General features: G+C 58.3%; 1 protein-coding gene and 1 long non-coding RNA gene across 3 annotated transcripts; one reads left to right on the plus strand and one right to left on the minus strand.

The window, feature by feature from the left end:
• Positions 1-1,631: 1,631 nt before the first annotated feature.
• LOC104851629 (odorant-binding protein 2b-like) lies at positions 1,632-4,104 on the plus strand. The gene is made up of 7 exons (XM_019205203.1): positions 1,632-1,724; positions 1,937-2,070; positions 2,298-2,368; positions 2,721-2,831; positions 3,288-3,389; positions 3,675-3,701; positions 3,880-4,104. The coding sequence occupies exons 1-6, from the start codon at positions 1,632-1,634 to the stop codon at positions 3,698-3,700; spliced, it is 537 nt and encodes a 178-aa protein (XP_019060748.1). The 3' UTR covers position 3,701; positions 3,880-4,104.
• A 5,575-nt stretch (positions 4,105-9,679) lies between these two features.
• Positions 9,680-13,153, minus strand: LOC104851628. Of its 2 annotated transcripts, none has more exons than XR_777254.1 (3): positions 12,550-13,153; positions 11,660-11,839; positions 9,680-10,056 (listed from the first exon to the last, which is right to left on the minus strand). It is a non-coding gene; the product is annotated as an uncharacterized LOC104851628 (long non-coding RNA). The 2 variants fall into 2 exon arrangements; XR_777255.2 differs by lacking the exon at positions 9,680-10,056 and adding an exon at positions 11,449-11,546.
• Between the last annotated feature and the right edge of the window lie 3,840 nt (positions 13,154-16,993).

The following is a 16,993-nucleotide window of genomic DNA, read 5'->3' on the forward strand; positions in this document are numbered from 1 at the left end:
CACGGATGGCATCTACCACCAGCCCGGTTCAACCTGTGTCCAAGAAGAGCTTGGTGGGGAACTCGGTAGAATCAGCTGCTGGGACCTGGGCAGGTGGGCAATGGTCGCCCACAGGTTCCCAGGCACCAGTACAGTGCTCGTGGTGGCTTCCTGTGCTGTCGTTCATCTCTGCATGTTGCTCCTGCACTCTGTCAAGGATGGAATTCCACGCGCGAAGTCGCAGGTGCACGTATCACTGGTTCCCACGCGTGAGGGCCACAGAGGGCACAGGGCATCTGTACAGTCAGCAGGAGCAGAAGAGAAAAGCCCCTGACACGGCGACTCCAGCTGCCTGCTGACCCTGGCCCTGAAGAACACAGGCCCGGCCCTGCCCACCCTGATCAGCAGCTTCCTGCACAGAGTACCTTCCACCCTGGGGACAGCACTGGGCCGCACACCCTCAGGACATGAGACTCTACAGTGCCTGGGGCTGGCCCATCTTGGCTGAGCACAGTGGGGCCACTGAGTGCCCAGCACCTGCACTCAGAGTGGGGTCAGCTGGGTCTCAGGCCAGTGACTCAGACCCAGGGTTGGCAGGTGGGGGGAAGCAGAGGTCTTGCTCGGTGGCAGTGGGGCTGTGGTTAGGAGAAGGGCACCTGGGGAGCTCAGCCGCCAACACTGACCCAGGCGGGCCCATGGCCACCTGGTGCCCTTGGCCTGTTTACCCAGGCAGTGAGGCTCAGGCCTGTCTTGGGGGCCTGGGGCTAAAGCTGATGAGGGAGGGGAAAGGCTTTGGGGTGTCAGAGCTACAGGATGACGTTAAGGGACCGGCACGGGGTGGTTTTGTGGCAGCTGTGGTGGCACCTGGCCCCGAATCCCAGCCTGGGTCAGGTGGAAGGGACCAGCGTCTGGGAGCCCAGCGGTGCCAGGTGGGGGGGCTCCACATGTCCCCAGAGGCCCTGATGACCAGCATCAGAGGTGCTCGCCCGTGGGAGATGGGGACCAGCTGTGCCCAGTGGTCAGGTCTGGCCGCGCCTTCCCAGGACCAACACTCTGGACCGACCCACAGCCAGAGCGCTTCTTGCGGCCGGTAAGAACTGCACCTCGGGGTTGGCACCCTGCTCTTGGAGCCCAGCTGGTTCTGAGGAAGGTGGCGAGGGCACAGAGAGGGACAATGGAGCAAGATGCCCCGGTGGGAAGCACCCTAAAGAGAGCGTGCCACCTCGGGGACGCGAGATGTGGCTGTGGGGGCACCGCTGAGGGACAAAGTGCCCGGAGCCCTGGACAGCCTCACCCGGGACAGGCTCTGGGGTGGCAGTGCAGACCTGAGCTCTGTCCGGGCACCAACAGCCCCGGCCCCTCTGGGTGGGCTGGGTGTGGGCAGGGCCTGGGGCGGGGCAGGCCCTGGGCAGCACCGTGGTCTTTATCTCCAGCAGCACTAAGGTGTTATTCATCCGATCCCAACAATAACAGCACCACCGGGATCGTGATGGATGTGGACTTGGCCTGCAGGGACAGGAGGGAGGGGTGTGGTCAGCACCCAGTGCAGGCTGGCCCTGGTGGCAGGGGACATAAAGGGCGTCCGGAGAGGAGCCGGCGCAGCCTCGTCCAGACTCCAGGGGACCTGCTCTGCTGCAAGCACAGCGTTGGAGATGAAGACCCTGCTCCCGACCCTCGTGCTGCTTGGCCTGGTGGCCGCTCTGCAGGCCCAGGACCCCCTGTCCCTCCAGCCAGAGGAGCCGAACGTGAGGCCCTGTGGGGGTGGTGGGCAGGGGTGGCGGATGGCAACCGGGGCTGTTTCTGGGGGGCTGGAGGAGTCAGAGATTGGGGGGCTGGGCAGCACGACCCCTCCAGGGCCAGTCCTGGAGCAGGGCCACCTCCGCTGGCTCTCGGGGTGCAGCCCATGCCTCAGAGGCTCTGATCTGGGCCTTGCGGGACTCACGCTCGGCTGCTCCAGCTCATAGGGACCTGGTACACGAAGGCCTTAGTGAGCAACATGACCCTGCCGGGACCGAAGACGTTCCAGGTGGTATTCCCCTCAACGATGACGGCCCGCGAAGATGGGAGCCTGCAGGCCAGGGTCACCTTGATGTGAGTGTGGCCCGTGGGGACCCTCGGTCTCGTGCTCCCCTCCTGTGCCAGCAGTTTGGATGTCGGTGATGAAAGTCCCCCGAGGTTGAGGGGACACAGTCCCGGCCACGTCCTGCAGCTGGGGCAGGGTGGGCTGGGGTTTGGGTTACCCTGTCGGGCCAATGCCCGGTGAGCTGAGTCAGCTCAGATGTAGCCCAAGAGCAGCTGTCCCTGCACCCCTGTTTCAGGATCATGGGTCAGTGCCACGAGAAGGAGATTCTGATGCAGAAAACCGAGGAGCCTGGCAAATACAGCTCCTGTGAGTCCTACCTGCTGTGCCCACGCCCCTGAGGTTCCCCTCCTGTCACAGCTTGGCCCAGAGCAGGGGGTGACCAGACCACGCCTCCCTCTGGTGGCCCTGTTGACCCAAGGGGAAACTGAGGGCTCAGGACCCCAAAGCAGGCGGGGCCAGGCTCCAGCCTCCATGTCCCTGGCCTCCACATCTGAGGTCCGCAGCTGGGTTGGTTCCTTCCTGGGGACACAGCAGGGCCTGGCCTCGGCTGGCAGGTGCCCTGGGTGATGCCGACACGTCCCCACTGTCCCCCATTGTGGTCTCCAAGGTTTCCTCAGGGAAGGACGGCGCTAAAGAGCACTTTCCTCTCTGTCTGCAGCCGGGGGCGCGAAGCTCATCTACGTGGAGGAGCTGTCCACGAAGGACCACTACATCCTCTACTGTGAGAAGCGGGGCCCGAAGAAGATGTTCGGTGTGGGGAAGCTCATAGGTGAGAGCCGGGGACCCCAGCTCCTGCTCTGGAGAAGCCCACGGGCCGCCCTCTGGGGTCCGGGCACAGCGTCTCTGACTGGGAAGGGGTCGCAGGCCGGGGACACCAGGCACAGGGCAGACGCAGCCCTCGGGGGCCTGGCCACTCGGGAGGGCGCTGCAGCCACGGACGCTGCTAGGTGCCGCTTCCTGGGGTCTCTGACCCCGGCAAACCAGCTGGAAGGGAGTGGCCTTTGGGGTCCTCCCTGGGGGACAGGGCCGGGCCCCTCCAGGACACGGGGTCCTTCCAGACCAGCGTGTGACCCTGCGGGACTGCTCGGGGCCGCCCTGCCCCAGGGTCGCTCGGTGACAGGGCCCCAGGGACCTGCTCAGCACCGCCACCTCCTCCCTCCCTGCCCCTCAGCGTCCCTGGCCCCTCTCAGGTCCCGCTTCCCCCCACCTGGCCCCTGTCCCGCAGGAAGGACCCCCGAGGAAAGCCCTGAGGCTTTGGAGGAGTTTAGGAAATTTGTGCAGCGCAAGGGACTCCCGCAGGAGAAAATCACCATCCCTGAGCAGAGGGGTGAGCGGGCGGTTCTGATGGCGTCTCTCTCATGTCCCCTGTGTCCCGTTTCCCTCTGTGTCTCCATCCATGTCCCCCTGCATCCCCATGTTCTTCTGAGTCCCTTGTGTCCCTCTGTGCCCCCAATGTCCTCATGTCCCTCGTATCTGTGTCCCCGTGCCCTCTGTCCCCTCACAGGGACACCAGCCCTGTCTCAGGTCTCACGCACAGAGGGTCTGAGCTGGGTGTGACGGGGTCTGGGCACCCCCGTCCACCCCTCACCTCCAGTTTCCTTGGTTTCCACAGAAAGCTGCGTCCCTGAGCGAGACTAGGGTGAGTGACCCCGCTGAGGACACTGGGAAGTCCAGAGTCCTGGGTTCTGGAGTTTGAGGTCCAGATGCTGGGCCACTCCTGGGCCGGCAGTGGTGCCACTTCAGGGGTGCCTGGGTGTGACCCCAGGACAGGAGAGTCCTTCCTGCCGACGTCCCCCCTTCTGGTCCTCACTGTCCAGCACCCCCACACCCACCAGGAGGCCTGGAGGTGCAGCCATGGAGGGGCCAACCAGCACCCTGAGGAAGAGCTCTGGGCCAGCAGCCGGGTCCCCGAGTCTGGGCCTGACCAGGCTTCTCTTCCCACGCAGCAGCCACCCGGATCTGCGTCCCCCAGCTCTCCCTCCCCACTGACCAGGGCTCCCAACCAACCACCCCTCCTTCGGCTTCCTCCACCCCACCCAGACCCCACCCTGCTCCCAATAAAGAACTTCAGCAGCAGTGGTGGCTCAGCCTGACTGTTGGGGCCTCGAGGGGGTTCCCAGGATCTCTGCTAGGAGGGGAGACATGGGTACAGGGGAGACCCTGGACCCCAGGGGCCCAGCATTGACAGCCCCTCAGGGCCACTGGTGACCTGGGGTCCCCCATGATCCTCCCCCAGGCAGGAGCATTTGGGAAGCCACGGGCCAGGCGGGAGGGGGCCTCTGCATCACGGCTTCAGGTGGTGTGTGGGCCCGGCAGGGCTCCTTCCCTGGGAGGGCCTTTGGGCTCCTTCGAGGCCCCCTTTGCACAGTCGCCTGTAGAAGGGTGGGGCACCAGGCCCCCACTGTCTTGCTTACACAAGCAGTCGGCTGCAGCCTCCCCAGGCCTCACTCCCTGTCCCTGCCATGGTTTGCCCAGGGACAGGGCCTGCACAAGACCATGGGACCATGGGGTAGGGGGAGGCCCCCATCCTGGTGCTAAGGAGCCCCAGAACCTGCACACCCCTTGGGACTTAGGTTCCCAGATAAGCTTCTGTCCTAGGGGCTGCGGTTTGATCAGCCCAGTGACTGGCAGCTCGGGGGACCACTGCTGACCCTGCCCTGCCCCTCAGTCCCACCTCATCCTGCCCTCCCTAGACACGGCTCTGGCAGGGCTGCTGGGTGGTCCTGAGTACCTTGTGAGCCCGAGGTGGTCTGGGTGGGCAGGTCCAGCCCCACAGTGGCAGTGGATGCTGTGCCTCTCTGAGCTCCAGCCCCAGGCAATGGAGGGGAGGCTGAGACATGGGCAGAGCTAGTTCACTGATCTCAGAGTGGAGAAGGGCTCCAAGCAATGGAGAGACACAGGAAACATAAAACATGGTACAGGAGTCTCCAAGGAGCCCTGAGGGCCGTGACGCCCTGGGCAGAGTCTGTCCCGGAGTCCCTGGCCCAGCGCCCCTGCATGTGTGTCCTCTCCTAGGGGTGGTGGTGCCTCTGTCCCTATCCCGAGCCTCTGCAGGCCTCCTGGCATCTGGGCCACCTGCAACGTGTGGCCTGGGGATAGACCAGGCCTTGGTCCTGGACCCTCAGCTCCGAGTGCCTATCCCGAGCCCTGGAGTCTCCCAGGCCACCCAGCCAGCGCCATCCCTCCGCCATCCTCATCCCACACCCCAGCCTGTCCCTGCATCGGTTCCTGCCACTTTCAGCCTCGGGGTCCTCAAGACTCACCCAGTGTCCGCAGAACCAGGAGAGCTACTAGGAATAAGTAGGGAAAATTTCACCAGAAGCAGCACGGGCAGCAGTTGCCTGAGGCCAAGGGTTCACCGGAGGGCCGGAAACCGAGGCAGCACATGGGAGGGGCCGTCAGCCTGTCCTTCGCAGTGGATTTTCAAAATACATTCACAAAGCAAAGCTCAAGACCCAGAGGTGACAAACCGGACGGTTCTGTGATGCTGCTGTCCTCCAGGGCCCGGTGTGTGTCTTAGCCAGGGACACTCCTGGGCACGCCGCTTTTCCTCCTCATTTCTGCATCTATAAAGTGAGGCTGATGGAGCATGGACTCCACGATTGCTGCAGGAACACACACGCACACACGCACGCGCACACACGAAGGTGCGGGACGGCCCTGTCTGTGGGTGACACCCTCGGGAGGTCTGCCGTTTTTGACTCACATCACAGAAATACATGCGCTGGCAACCGTTCACCAGCCACGAATGATTTCCCCCCCCCCCCCCCGCCCGCGGGCGCGGGCGGGGGTCAGCGTTTATTGCCCCCCCCCCGCGCCCGTGGGGTCGCGAGCTGATTTGCTTTGTAGTTGCAGGTGCCCCAGACGCTGACACGGCCGTCTCGGCTCCGTGGCTTGTGCGGGAGGGGCTGGGCTGCAAGGTGGGAGCCATGCAGGATCCCACACTGCTGGGATCAGCTCGGCTCAGCCCCCAGCTCAGTCTCACACAGTGAAGAGGTCACCCGGGAGGCGCTGCCCAGGATCTAATTCCTGAGAGAATCCCGCTGCTGCAGGGCCCAGGAGAGCCCACCCCCACCCCAGGGAGGCACTGTGGAACTGCTGTGGAGCTGTGTCAGCGTGGCTGAGCTGGCCAGACCCAGGGCACGTGGACTGCTTGGCCCTCACAGCCTCAGAGCTGGCAGGCCCAGCCCGAGGGCTCGCAGTGCTGTCCCTGTCTTCAAGGTCACATTTGCCATGACAGTTACTGAAAAAATCAAAAAGAAGGAAAAGACTTAAAATGGAGGTGGTCTGGGGCTGGGGGTGATGGGCACCTACTCCTCCATCCCTTGCTGCTGCTGGCTGGGCTGCTGTCCTGTGGGACGCCAGCCACTCTGTTCCCGAGGGCTTGAGCCTGGCACGCCTACTGGAAGGTTCCTGGTGTTGCAGGTGGCCCGGCCTGGCCGGCAGGTAGAGGACCGGAGAGTCCTGAGCCCTGGTGCTCTGGGGTCACACTCAGGGCTTCTAACTCCAGGCTCGCCTGCCTGCGGTGCCAAGGTCCACACCCTGGCTTATCCCCAAGCAACAGGAACACAGTGGGCGTGGGGAGGAGGGGGGCAGTGCCACTTCCTTCCTGCCCAGGTGAGCATGTATGTCATCACCATCAGGGACAATGTGAGACAGACAAGAAGTCCCCTCGTCCCCCAGGATGATGGCCTTGTGTAGGAGAAGGGGAAAAACCAAAGAAAGTTCTGATTCTCTGCACTGAAGCACAGGCCCTCCTGGCTGGTGCCTGGGCTGGTACAGTGGCGGCCCAGGTCGAGGGCACCTGTGATAGGACAGGGTTGGCTGGCCCCACAGCTGGGGACTTCCAGAAGTGGAAGAGCCTGCAGTCACCCTGTCTGTGACCAGGTTTCATCCTATGCCAGGCTGGACAGACTTTTTTATTTTTAGACAGTTTCACGAAGTTGCTAAGTCACACAGGCTGGGCTTGAACTTGCCATCCTCCTGCCTCAGCCTCCTTGAGTGCTGGGATCACAGGCATATGCCACTGTGCCCAGGCAGTTCTATGAGTTTTAACAAATGGGCAAATCTTTGTTACCACCACATGGAGCACACAGCCCTGTTCTGGAGCCCAGATCCTTCCCAGTGCCAGGCTGTCCCTTAAGGTCAAACGCTGACCTGTCTGCCCCAACTCTGTCTCTCATCAATGTCCTGCAAACAGTCATAGGTGTGCAACTTCTGGGTCTGTTCATTCCTCAGGAGGCCTTTGAGATGCCATCTGTGTCTTGTGAGCCATGCTGCAGAGCCCTCCTGCAGGCTGCTCAGTGCTGGCACAGCGGCCAGTGGGGACAAGGACAAGGTGGGAACCGGGCCTGGCCTCCACCTGTCCAGACTCCATGACCTCCTCAGGCGCCTCCAGTGCCATAGGAGATGTCGTTCTCAGCGCACATCTGGGGCCCAGGGTGCTCCCCAAAGCCTCTGGATGGCCTCCCAGGAAGGGACCCCTTTGTCCCCGGCAGAGGAGTGGCTGACCGGCGGGGACCAGGTGGTCCTGGTGGGGGTCGGCCCTTGGAGGAAGAGCTTCACAGCAGAGTGCTCTGGAGGCCACTCCACACGGGCCTACAGACGTGCACACGTGTGCACACAGAGGCACACCCGTGCAGGGACACACATACACACAGAGATGCACACATGGGCATCTGTGCGCGCACACACAGAGATGTCACATCCACAGGCATGTGCGCACACACACGCGCACACGCGCGCACACACACACACACACACACACACACGCACCCAGGAATAAGACGCCACAGTCCCGCTCTGGGCAAGGGTCTGCTCGGCTCCTGTCTCCTGGGCAGCCGGCAGCCCTGGTAGCATGTGGATTTGGAGATGTCCTAGGGACGAGACAAACCGGCAGGCGGTGGGGCAGGGCAGAGGTGCAGAGCAGGGCAGACTCCGGTGTCCACCCGGGACAGGCGGGCGTTGGAGGGAAGGGCGGCTGAAGGGCCCGGCAGTGCGCACAGTGGGTGCCCGGAGGGGTCTGAGCAGGGCTGAAACTGAGCATGGAGCCAGAAGATTGGGAACAAATGAGGAGCCCAGAAGCTGAGACCTCGCTGGAGGAAAGGGCTGAGCTGCGTCTGGACCAGGGCAGATGTGGGCGAGGGTGGGGAGCGCCAGCCTGGCTCTGACTCGGCTGTGGCATCGCCCACTTTGATAACCTTGTCCTCCTGACAAGGCTGCCTCAGCGGGAGGCCAGGGCTGCTGCAGCTGGAGGGCTAATTACACCAATTAGCTCCCACATTCACCTCCGTCCAAACCAAACCACTGGGGCCACCGCGGGGTGGGGGAGGGCTGTCTCCAGTGCCTCCCAGGGCCACATAAACAGCAGTCAGGCAGCGAGGCCAGGTGTGGGTGCAGAGCAGTGGCAGGGACCATGCAGCTGCTCCTGGTGGCCTCTGGGCTCACCCTGCTGTTCACAGCACCGGCCGCAGAGGACGACTTAGCGGTCCCGGCCTCCACAGACTCGGTGAGAGGGGAGGCTGGGGCGGGATCCACGCCCAAGTCAAGCTCCAGACACCGTCCTGGGGTGTCAGCCTGGTCTCTGGTGTCCTGGGTGACATCGCCCTGCAGAGGAGGGGTGCCCGGTGTGCCTGCAGTCACCCACAGGGAAGGGCACAGCATCTTCCTGCCCCATGGGGGACGTGGTGAGACCTGTGTCACGTGTCCTTTGACCTCGGCCCCTCCGGTGGTGACACGTGGACAGTCACACAGCACTTGTTTCCCTCAGGTCAGTGTTGTCATTTGGCAGGACTGTGTGTACCTTAAGTCCTTTGTCAATGTGACACACGTGTGACCACTGCAGCCCAACCACTCACATCTCACACCTCCACCCACTGTTGGAGCAGACATCGGATGCCACAAGCCCATCACAGCTCCCCTCCGGAGGCTCTGTGCCCCTCGCTGAACTGGGCGCACCTGGTCACAGACACCTGGTATCAGGCTGTGCGCCAGGCACCGCTGGGGCCTAGGTTCCCATCCAATCCTCTTTCCCTCCTGGGACCTGGTCAGCTGTTGGCCACACTCATGTCCACACTCTGGGGCCCACACCCATCTTGTTATTCTTGGAAGCACCACAGTGAGGGCATCCTGGCTTTAGAATGCACTGGATTTTCGAGGTCCATCGGATTCTTTGGGAGAGTGGGGGGTAGGGAAGAGTATGCTCTGTACATTTACTATGTCACATGTCCTGGGTTAAGGGCCAGGGCTACCTCCCCTTTCCTCCCATGGAGATCTCTAGGTCCTTGTCTCAGAAAGAAGGATAGATAGGCTGAGTAGATGGAAGAATAGATGGCTGGGTGGATGAGTGGATGGACGGGTGGGTGGATGGATGGTGGATAGAAGGGTGGGTGAGTGGGTGGATGGATGGTGGATGGATGGGTGGGTGGGTGGATGGGTGGGTGGATGAGTGGATGGACGGGTGGGTGGATGGATGGGTGGGTGGGTGGATGGGTGGGTGGATGAGTGGATGGACGGGTGGGTGGATGGATGGGTGGGTGGGTGGATGGGTGGGTGGATGAGTGGATGGACGGGTGGGTGGATGGATGGGTGGGTGGATGGATGGTGGATGGATGGGTGGGTGAATGGGTGGATGGATGGTGGACATGCAGACGGTTGGGTAGTTAGATGGAAGGATGGGGGTGGACAGATGCCAATTAGGCTAGGATTGAGAAGTCACATGTGGGGATCTGTAAGGTAACACAGTTAAGTCCACACGACCTCATGATGAGCTCTATGAATGCTGCTCCCTCATCGGTTTTGGCTCAGAGCCCACATCCAACCCCAAATGGAGTGTGGAACCTTCCTGTAGTTCTCTGCCATTGGCCCGTTATCCGCCCTTCAGGGTGACAGGGCTGTCACACTCCTGTGGAAATGCTGTGGAAATTGTCACCGCTTCCTCTGCTGGTCACTGGGAAGGTGATGGACGTAGAGGCATCTTGCTGCTTCCTTCTTTGCTTGAAAACAAAACAAAACAAAACAAAACAACAAAGCTTCCTTTCCAGACCCCTCGGCTTCTCCCCGGGGCTTCTCTCACCCGTCTGATGTCTTCCCTTGATTCGCCCCAAACGTCTCCGTCCACGTCCGGGTCTGTGGCTGTCCTCCCAGGGATCAGCCACAGCTTCCACACACCTCCGCTCAGCCTCCCCTCCCCGCCTACCGTTCCCCTTCCCTCCTCTCCTCCATCCCTTGCTCCCCCTCCCTCCGGCCCTCCCTCCGGCCCTCCCTTCCACCTTCTTTCTTTCGTTTTCCTCCCCCAGCACTAGTCACTGGCACCATTTCTCCAGCTTTTAGGGACATGGTATATACTTCGCTGGATCGGGACCATCCCCATCCCCAGGGAGAAGCGACGGGAGCCTCTGCCCCCCTTCAGCTTTGTGCAAAATTACAACGGGAAACTGGAGTTCCGGATGCACATCCGGTGAGTGCCACCCTCCCCACCCCGCAGGGCTGCTCCTGCACAGCTGGCCTTGCATGCAGGCTTCATGCCCCCCCATGGCCTGGGCTGGGCTGCAGCCCCTGGGCTGGTTCTGTGCGCCCCCCATCTGCCCCGTGAACGCGTGCCCAGGCAGCCCAGTGGAGGGGGCGAGGGTGGAGGCGTGCCTGGGCCACCAGTTCCCCGTCCTGGCGACCGAGCAGGGTGTGAGTGTGGGTGTGGGGCACGGGAGGTGCTCACGGCACTGGGTGTGAGCAGACGCAGAAGCCCACGCAGGGTATGTGGGGTGTCTGGTGGGCTAGAAGGAGCTGGGGCAGACTCCAGGGGTGCCCCGGAGACACTTCTGTGAGGGAACTGTTCAGAGGCTGCTCTGTCTCCCAGGAAGCCGAGCGGATGCCACCTGTTAAAACTGCCCTTTACCCAAGAGGCCAGTCCCGGGAGCTTCCTCACCTGTGAGTGGCCTCCAGGGGCCCGCAGTGCAGCCGCAGACGGTGCCTCTGGCTGGCCCTCGGGTCCCCCACCCCGCAGGCGCTGATGCCTCCCACACTAGGTCCTCAGGCGCGGGCAGGTCCCTCCCCTCCGAGAACCAGCTGCCTGAGCCTCCCAGCGGTCCACCCCCGCCTCTGCTCACCCGCTCTGTCCGGGGCCTCCATCCGCACTGCAGACCTCCCACCCCTCTTCCAGGGTGGAGACACCTGATCCACATCTGGCTGATCACACCCAGGACCTACGGCATCGCCTTCTTTCACGACAAGATGAATAACCAGTGGATGAGCATGGTGATGCTCTTCGGTGCGGCTGCTCAGTGCCCTAGTGTGCGTGGGTGGGGTCCCGTCCGTCCTCGGCCTGACCCATCCGAGCTCCCCCCGCCCGTGCCCACCTGCTGCCCCCGCCGCTCCCTCCACATCTGGCTGATCACACCCAGGACCTACGGCATCGCCTTCTTTCACGACAAGATGAATAACCAGTGGATGAGCATGGTGATGCTCTTCGGTGCGGCTGCTCAGTGCCCTAGTGTGCGTGGGTGGGGTCCCGTCCGTCCTCGGCCTGACCCATCCGAGCTCCCCCCGCCAGTGCCCACCTGCTGCCCCTGCGCCGCTCCCCTGGGGTCACTGCCGCCTCACCTGCACGGGGCTCTCAGGGCCATCCCCACGCTGCTCCTTCCTCAGGGGCCCTTCCGCAGGTCCCGGGAGGGCTGTGGGCGCCCATTCCCTCCTGACGGGACTCCTTCCATCACCCTTGTCTGTGTGCCTGCAGGCCGCACCCTGGAGGACCACCCGATGGCGCTGGAGATGTTCCGCAGCCTTGTGGAGAATAAGAAGCTGAACGTCAGCGAGATCGTGGTCCCGCCCCACGTGGGTGAGGAGGGCTGGGTCCTCCGGCCCCTTTCACCGCGCTCTGCTCTGAGCATTCCTTCTGCCTTGAGATGGTGACCGCGACCCTCTCCCTGCCCTGTCCTTCTGGGTCTGCAGAAGCCTGTCGGTTGACGAGAGCTCCCTAGGGCACCCAGGGGCCACCGCAGAAACCTTACCCAGGGACCAGGGACCGCAGAACTTGGCCTGGGGATACCCTGACCTCCCTGAAATCCACGCTGACGATTTAGCAAATAAAAGCCATTCGTGGCAGCCTGGCTTCCTTGCACTGCCCCCACCCCCGCCTCCCTCTCTCCAGAGCCGCCAGCACACACAGGTGAGTGTCTGAGAAAGCCGGTGTCTTTCTTCCCAGCATCCAACTAAACACAGCCTGCGGAGTGGCGTGTTCTCCTCACAGAGGTGCTGCTAGAGCCGTCCCAGCACAGCGTCTGTCCGCACACAGGCTGGGACGCTGCCCCAGGGAGTCAGGAGCCCAGCCCTTGCCAGCCCCACTTTCCACGCCTCCCCACCGGGGTCCTCCCCAAATGCAGTCCTCCTGCCTCTGCCTGCTCCGGGGCTCCGGTGTGAGCAGCCACCGAGAGCATCTGAAGTCGTCGTCGATGTCTCCTGGTGACCCTGAGCCCCTTTCCTTCCTGAGGCACCTTCTTAGCTGCAGTTGCTTTCAGTTGGCTCTGTGGACTTTCCAGCGCTGGTGTTAGGGTTTATATTTGAGTGTCCCCCACAGCCTCCTGGGCTGGGGAAGTTGACTGGATCCTGGGTGTTGGGAGGTGGGGCTTGACTGGAAGAGATGCTCCCTGAGGGGTGGCCTGGAAGGGTTTATCTCCTCCCACTCCTCCCTGCTCTCTGGTTTCCCGGTTGCCATGACGACTATGGCTCTCCTCCATGCCTTTCCCCAGGCCTTGCTGCCTCGGAGCTGCTGACCACGGACTGAAAGTGTGGGCCAAAATGAACCTTTCAGCCTTTGAATTGTGGATATTTGAAGTTGGGTGCTCGATAAAGAAAAGGGTTCTCCATCTCAGAGTCTGGAGTTCAAGGCAGGGGCCAGCGTGATGTGGGAGTGAGAGCTGGGTATAGCCAGGCAGGAAGCTAGGGGACAGTGGGGTCGCCTCTCCCCATGTATTAGGCAGGGCTCTGTGGAGTCCGCTGCTGATTTGAGATAGGGATTTGCAGGAAGTCTTGGGAAGAGGAGAGTATTCCAAGTGCCCTTCGCCCTACCCAGGCACCCACAGGGACACGTCCTGGGACTGCAGCACGGTCCCCAAACCAGGAGACTGAGGCAGGTGCCAGCACTGCTTCAGGCTTGATCTCGTGGTACTTTCATCTGTGCTCCCTTGGTGGTGAACTGATAGAGCAATAATACACAAGAAGATAGGCCTTGCCTTTCCCTTGCCTTCACCGTTTTGGTTTTTTTTCCCCCACAAAATGTTTTGGTCCAGAAACGTAACTGTTTGTGCTGCTGGGCTCCTCCCCAAGGTATGAAAATGTTTTGTGACTGGACAGTGTGACCTTTCAGTAGTGTTCTGTTAAGCACTGCTCCTCACAAGGTCTGTTAAGCTCCGCCCCCTCCAAGAATGTTCTATTAAGTTCTGTCCCTTGTGAGAATGTTCTGGAACTCCGTCTCCCTGCTTCACTGAGCATGCTCGCCTACCCTACAGAGCCCTATGTAAGGAGGCCCTCATTTCTGATAGAGCACTCACTCAGGCTTTGCATACGAACTCCTCTGAGCCTGCTGACATAGTAAAGGTTTTTCTCCATCTCTCTGAGTGACCATCGGATTGAGATTCCAATGGAGAGTCTTCAAATTGTGATAGCCTGGACCCAGAGCTGGAACGCCAAGCTGTAACACTCAGCTGTGCCTCAGACCTGTGGAGCTCGGCTATAGCAGCTTTGCGACAAGAGAATGACACTGAATACTTTTTCTGGGCTTATTCACTGGGCACGTTTCTTCTCTGGAGGAAAAAAATGTCCTTTTATGTATTTTCCCAGTCTCTAACTGGATTTTCTTTTTGCAGTTAAGCCTGAGAGCTCTTGAAGGACTAGTCTTTTGTCAGAAACTGAGTTGAGATCCATAGCTTGTCTTTTCATCCCCTTGGCAAGTCTCCACAGAGCAAAAGATTTAATGGTGGCGCAGTCTAGTTATCAATTTTTTTTCTTTTATGGACTTTGCTTTCCACGTCAAGTCTCAGAAATTTCTACCTCGCCCTCGGGAATCCTGAAGTTTCCCTCTTAGCTTTTTTCTAAAAGTTGTGTAGTTTTCTATATTACCTTTAAATTGAGGATCCACTTAGAGTTGATCTTGGTGTCCCTTGCCAGCTTCAGATGGGGCTTTTCTCTATGCTCTGTCGCTCCTGCCACATCTGTCAGAACAACTGTCCCTTCCCCACAAATTGCTTTGCAGCTTTGTCAGACATCTGTCGTTGCATTTGTATGAGTCTGTGTGTGGGCTCCCCTACCCTACAGTATTGGGGATTGAACCCAGGTTCTCACATGGTAGACAAGTGCTCTACCACTGAGCTACAACCTCAGCCCTTTTTATTTTTGAGAATGTCTTACTAAATTACCTGAACTGGCAACTTGCAGTCCTCCTGCCTCTGCCTCACAAGTACCTGGGATTATAGACGTTCACCACTCTACCCTCTCTTCTTTTCCATTGATTTTGTGTCCTTCCTTCTGCTGATACACCATCTTGATTAGTGAGGTAATAGTAAGTCTTTAACTTGGTAGATCGATTCTTTCTATTATTTTTCACAATGAGTTTAGCCATTCTATTTCCTTGGCCTTGATGAATAAACTTTAGAAATAAGATTTTCTATATCTCCAAAGTATCTTGCTGGGAGTTGGATGGAATTATAGAATCAACAGGCACCAGAGGAATCTAGTCTGGGCTCAAAAGTTTTGTAAATGAAAAGAACCATTGTTAGCTTTGCTAACCAGACACGCCCCCTTCCCCGGGCTACAATAGATAACTAGATGAATTTTAACGGTAACCTCCTCTAACGGAGAAGTGCTGCATCTGGGTTGAAATTCAACTGTCTCACCACCATGTTTTGAATATCAGCAATGTGAACTGTGAAAATGCAATGTAACCACCTGAATGAGATCAAGTCTGTAAAACCCTATGAAAGGGGGACTTGTAGCCCAGTACTGGGTCGATCAGGGCACTGCCATTAGGTGTGATCGACCCCCATCGATGGAGTAAACTTTTGTTATTTTATTTCCATTCTGCCACCTCTCTGTGTGTGTCACTTAAGGATCCCTTCCATAACAATGCTACAAAGTGAGTCTTAACAAGATCTAAAAAATTGAAATAATTTCTTACATCCTACCAAATTATTAATAAAATGAAATTAGAAATCAACAGCAAGAGTAACTATAGAAATTATACAAATACATGGAAATTGAAGGAGACACTTTTTAATGAATATTGGGTCAGTGAAGAAATCAAAGGAGAAATTCAAAACTTGCTAGACTCAAATGAAAATGGAAGCAAAATATACCAGAGCCTGTGGAACACAGCAAAAGCAGTGCTAATAGGGAACTTTATAGCTACTAGTGTCTACATTTAAAAGGAAGGAAGAAAGAAAGAAAAAAAAAAAAGAAAAAAGATCTTTCTTTTGGTGCATTTTCAAATTCTTATGCAAACAAGAAGAAGCTAAAGTCAAGATCAGTAAAAGGAAACAAACAATAAAGATCAGGGCAGAAGCCAGGTGTGGTGGCACACACCTGTAATCCCAGCACTTGAGAGGCGGGAGGCAGGAGGGTCACTGCAAGTTCAAGGCCAGCCTGAGTTATATAGGAAAGCCTGTCTCAAAAGTAAACAAACAAATAGAGGACAAGGAACATTTCCTTGCACCCCGGGCTGTCTACTTTGGCGGGATAAATTGGGGCACAAAGGGAGGGAAGTCATGAAGTGCAGGAGGCGAGGGAGAGGCCTCCTGACCTCTGCCGGATCCTGAACCGGCTCCCGACAACAAACAATACAAAGGATCAAGGAAATAAAGAGTTATTTCTTTGAAAAGATAAAACTGACAAACCCTTAGCTAAGCTAACCCACAGAGAGAGAAGACCCAAATAAAATGAGAGCTGAAAAGGGGCGTTACAACAGGTACCCCCCAAATTCATAGGGTCATGGGGAGTATTTTGAAACACGATATCCCGATCAATTGAAAAATCTAGAAGAAACGGAAACATTTTTGGACTCATACGACCTACCAAACTAGAACCAAAGAGGTTGTAAGAACTTCAGGCAGGTCAATAACAACCAGTGATACTGAGGCAAGATTTCTCTCAACAAAGGAAAGCCAGGGACAGGACAGATTCACTTGTGAATGATACCAGGCTCTTAAAGAACACCTATGGCCTCTCTCTTCCCCCAACTAGAAAAGGAGGCAACCCTTCCAAATGTAGTGCACAAAGCCGGTATGGCTGTGCTGCCCAATGGGACGAGGACAAAAACTACATCAGAGCCCACTGTCCTTGACGAACGCAGATGCAAAGATCCTCGGTAAACATGTGCGGATATAATTCCGCAGCACACAGAAAAGACCACACACCATGCTTAAGTGGGCTGCACTCCAGGGATGCAAAAATGGTTCAAGATATGCAAATCAATACAGATAACCCTCCCTTAACGACCTGCCTGTTTAATGACTGTTCAGACTTACTGTGAGGCCAGCTGTTTGGATTTAACGACTGCCGCTCAGGTTTATGACCCATCTTTTTTTTCAGTTTTGGAGTTCTGTACGTCTTGTTCATAGATTTCTCAATGCCCTCTTCTGTGCAGCACACCTTGTCCATGCATTTTTGCTGCTGTGCTGTACAGTACGGCACTGGTTTTATGTCCTGTCATACATTATGGCACAGCGTGTGAGTTATGCACATAAAAGCAAAGTCACCACACTGGAGTTTCCTTGCTTTGAATACCACCGTGTGGGTGCTATGTACAAGTCCTCATTTAACAATTTAACCATCACAGGGCGGGAACTCGCTTGTCACATGAGAAGCACCTGTAAGGAGTGCACCTGTAAGGAGTGCGGCCAGGAACAAGGCCAGGAGAGAGGGGCAAAGCGCAGGGCGCGGGGGGGG

Source organism: Fukomys damarensis, unplaced genomic scaffold (genome assembly GCF_012274545.1).
Source record: "Fukomys damarensis isolate Sample0158 unplaced genomic scaffold, DMR_v1.0_HiC HiC_scaffold_36, whole genome shotgun sequence".
Classification (NCBI taxonomy): domain Eukaryota; kingdom Metazoa; phylum Chordata; class Mammalia; order Rodentia; family Bathyergidae; genus Fukomys; species Fukomys damarensis.

What these genes read in the sequence shown, in the direction of transcription:
- LOC104851629 (XM_019205203.1), top strand. Translation starts at nt 1,632, where the DNA reads ATGAAGACCCTGCTCCCGACCCTCGTGCTGCTTGGCCTGGTGGCCGCT. An exon ending in TCCAGCCAGAGGAGCCGAAC is followed by an intron (nt 1,725 to 1,936) that starts GTGAGGCCCTGT and finishes CGGCTGCTCCAG; the next exon opens with CTCATAGGGACCTGGTACAC. An exon ending in GCCTGGCAAATACAGCTCCT is followed by an intron (nt 2,369 to 2,720) that starts GTGAGTCCTACC and finishes CTCTGTCTGCAG; the next exon opens with CCGGGGGCGCGAAGCTCATC.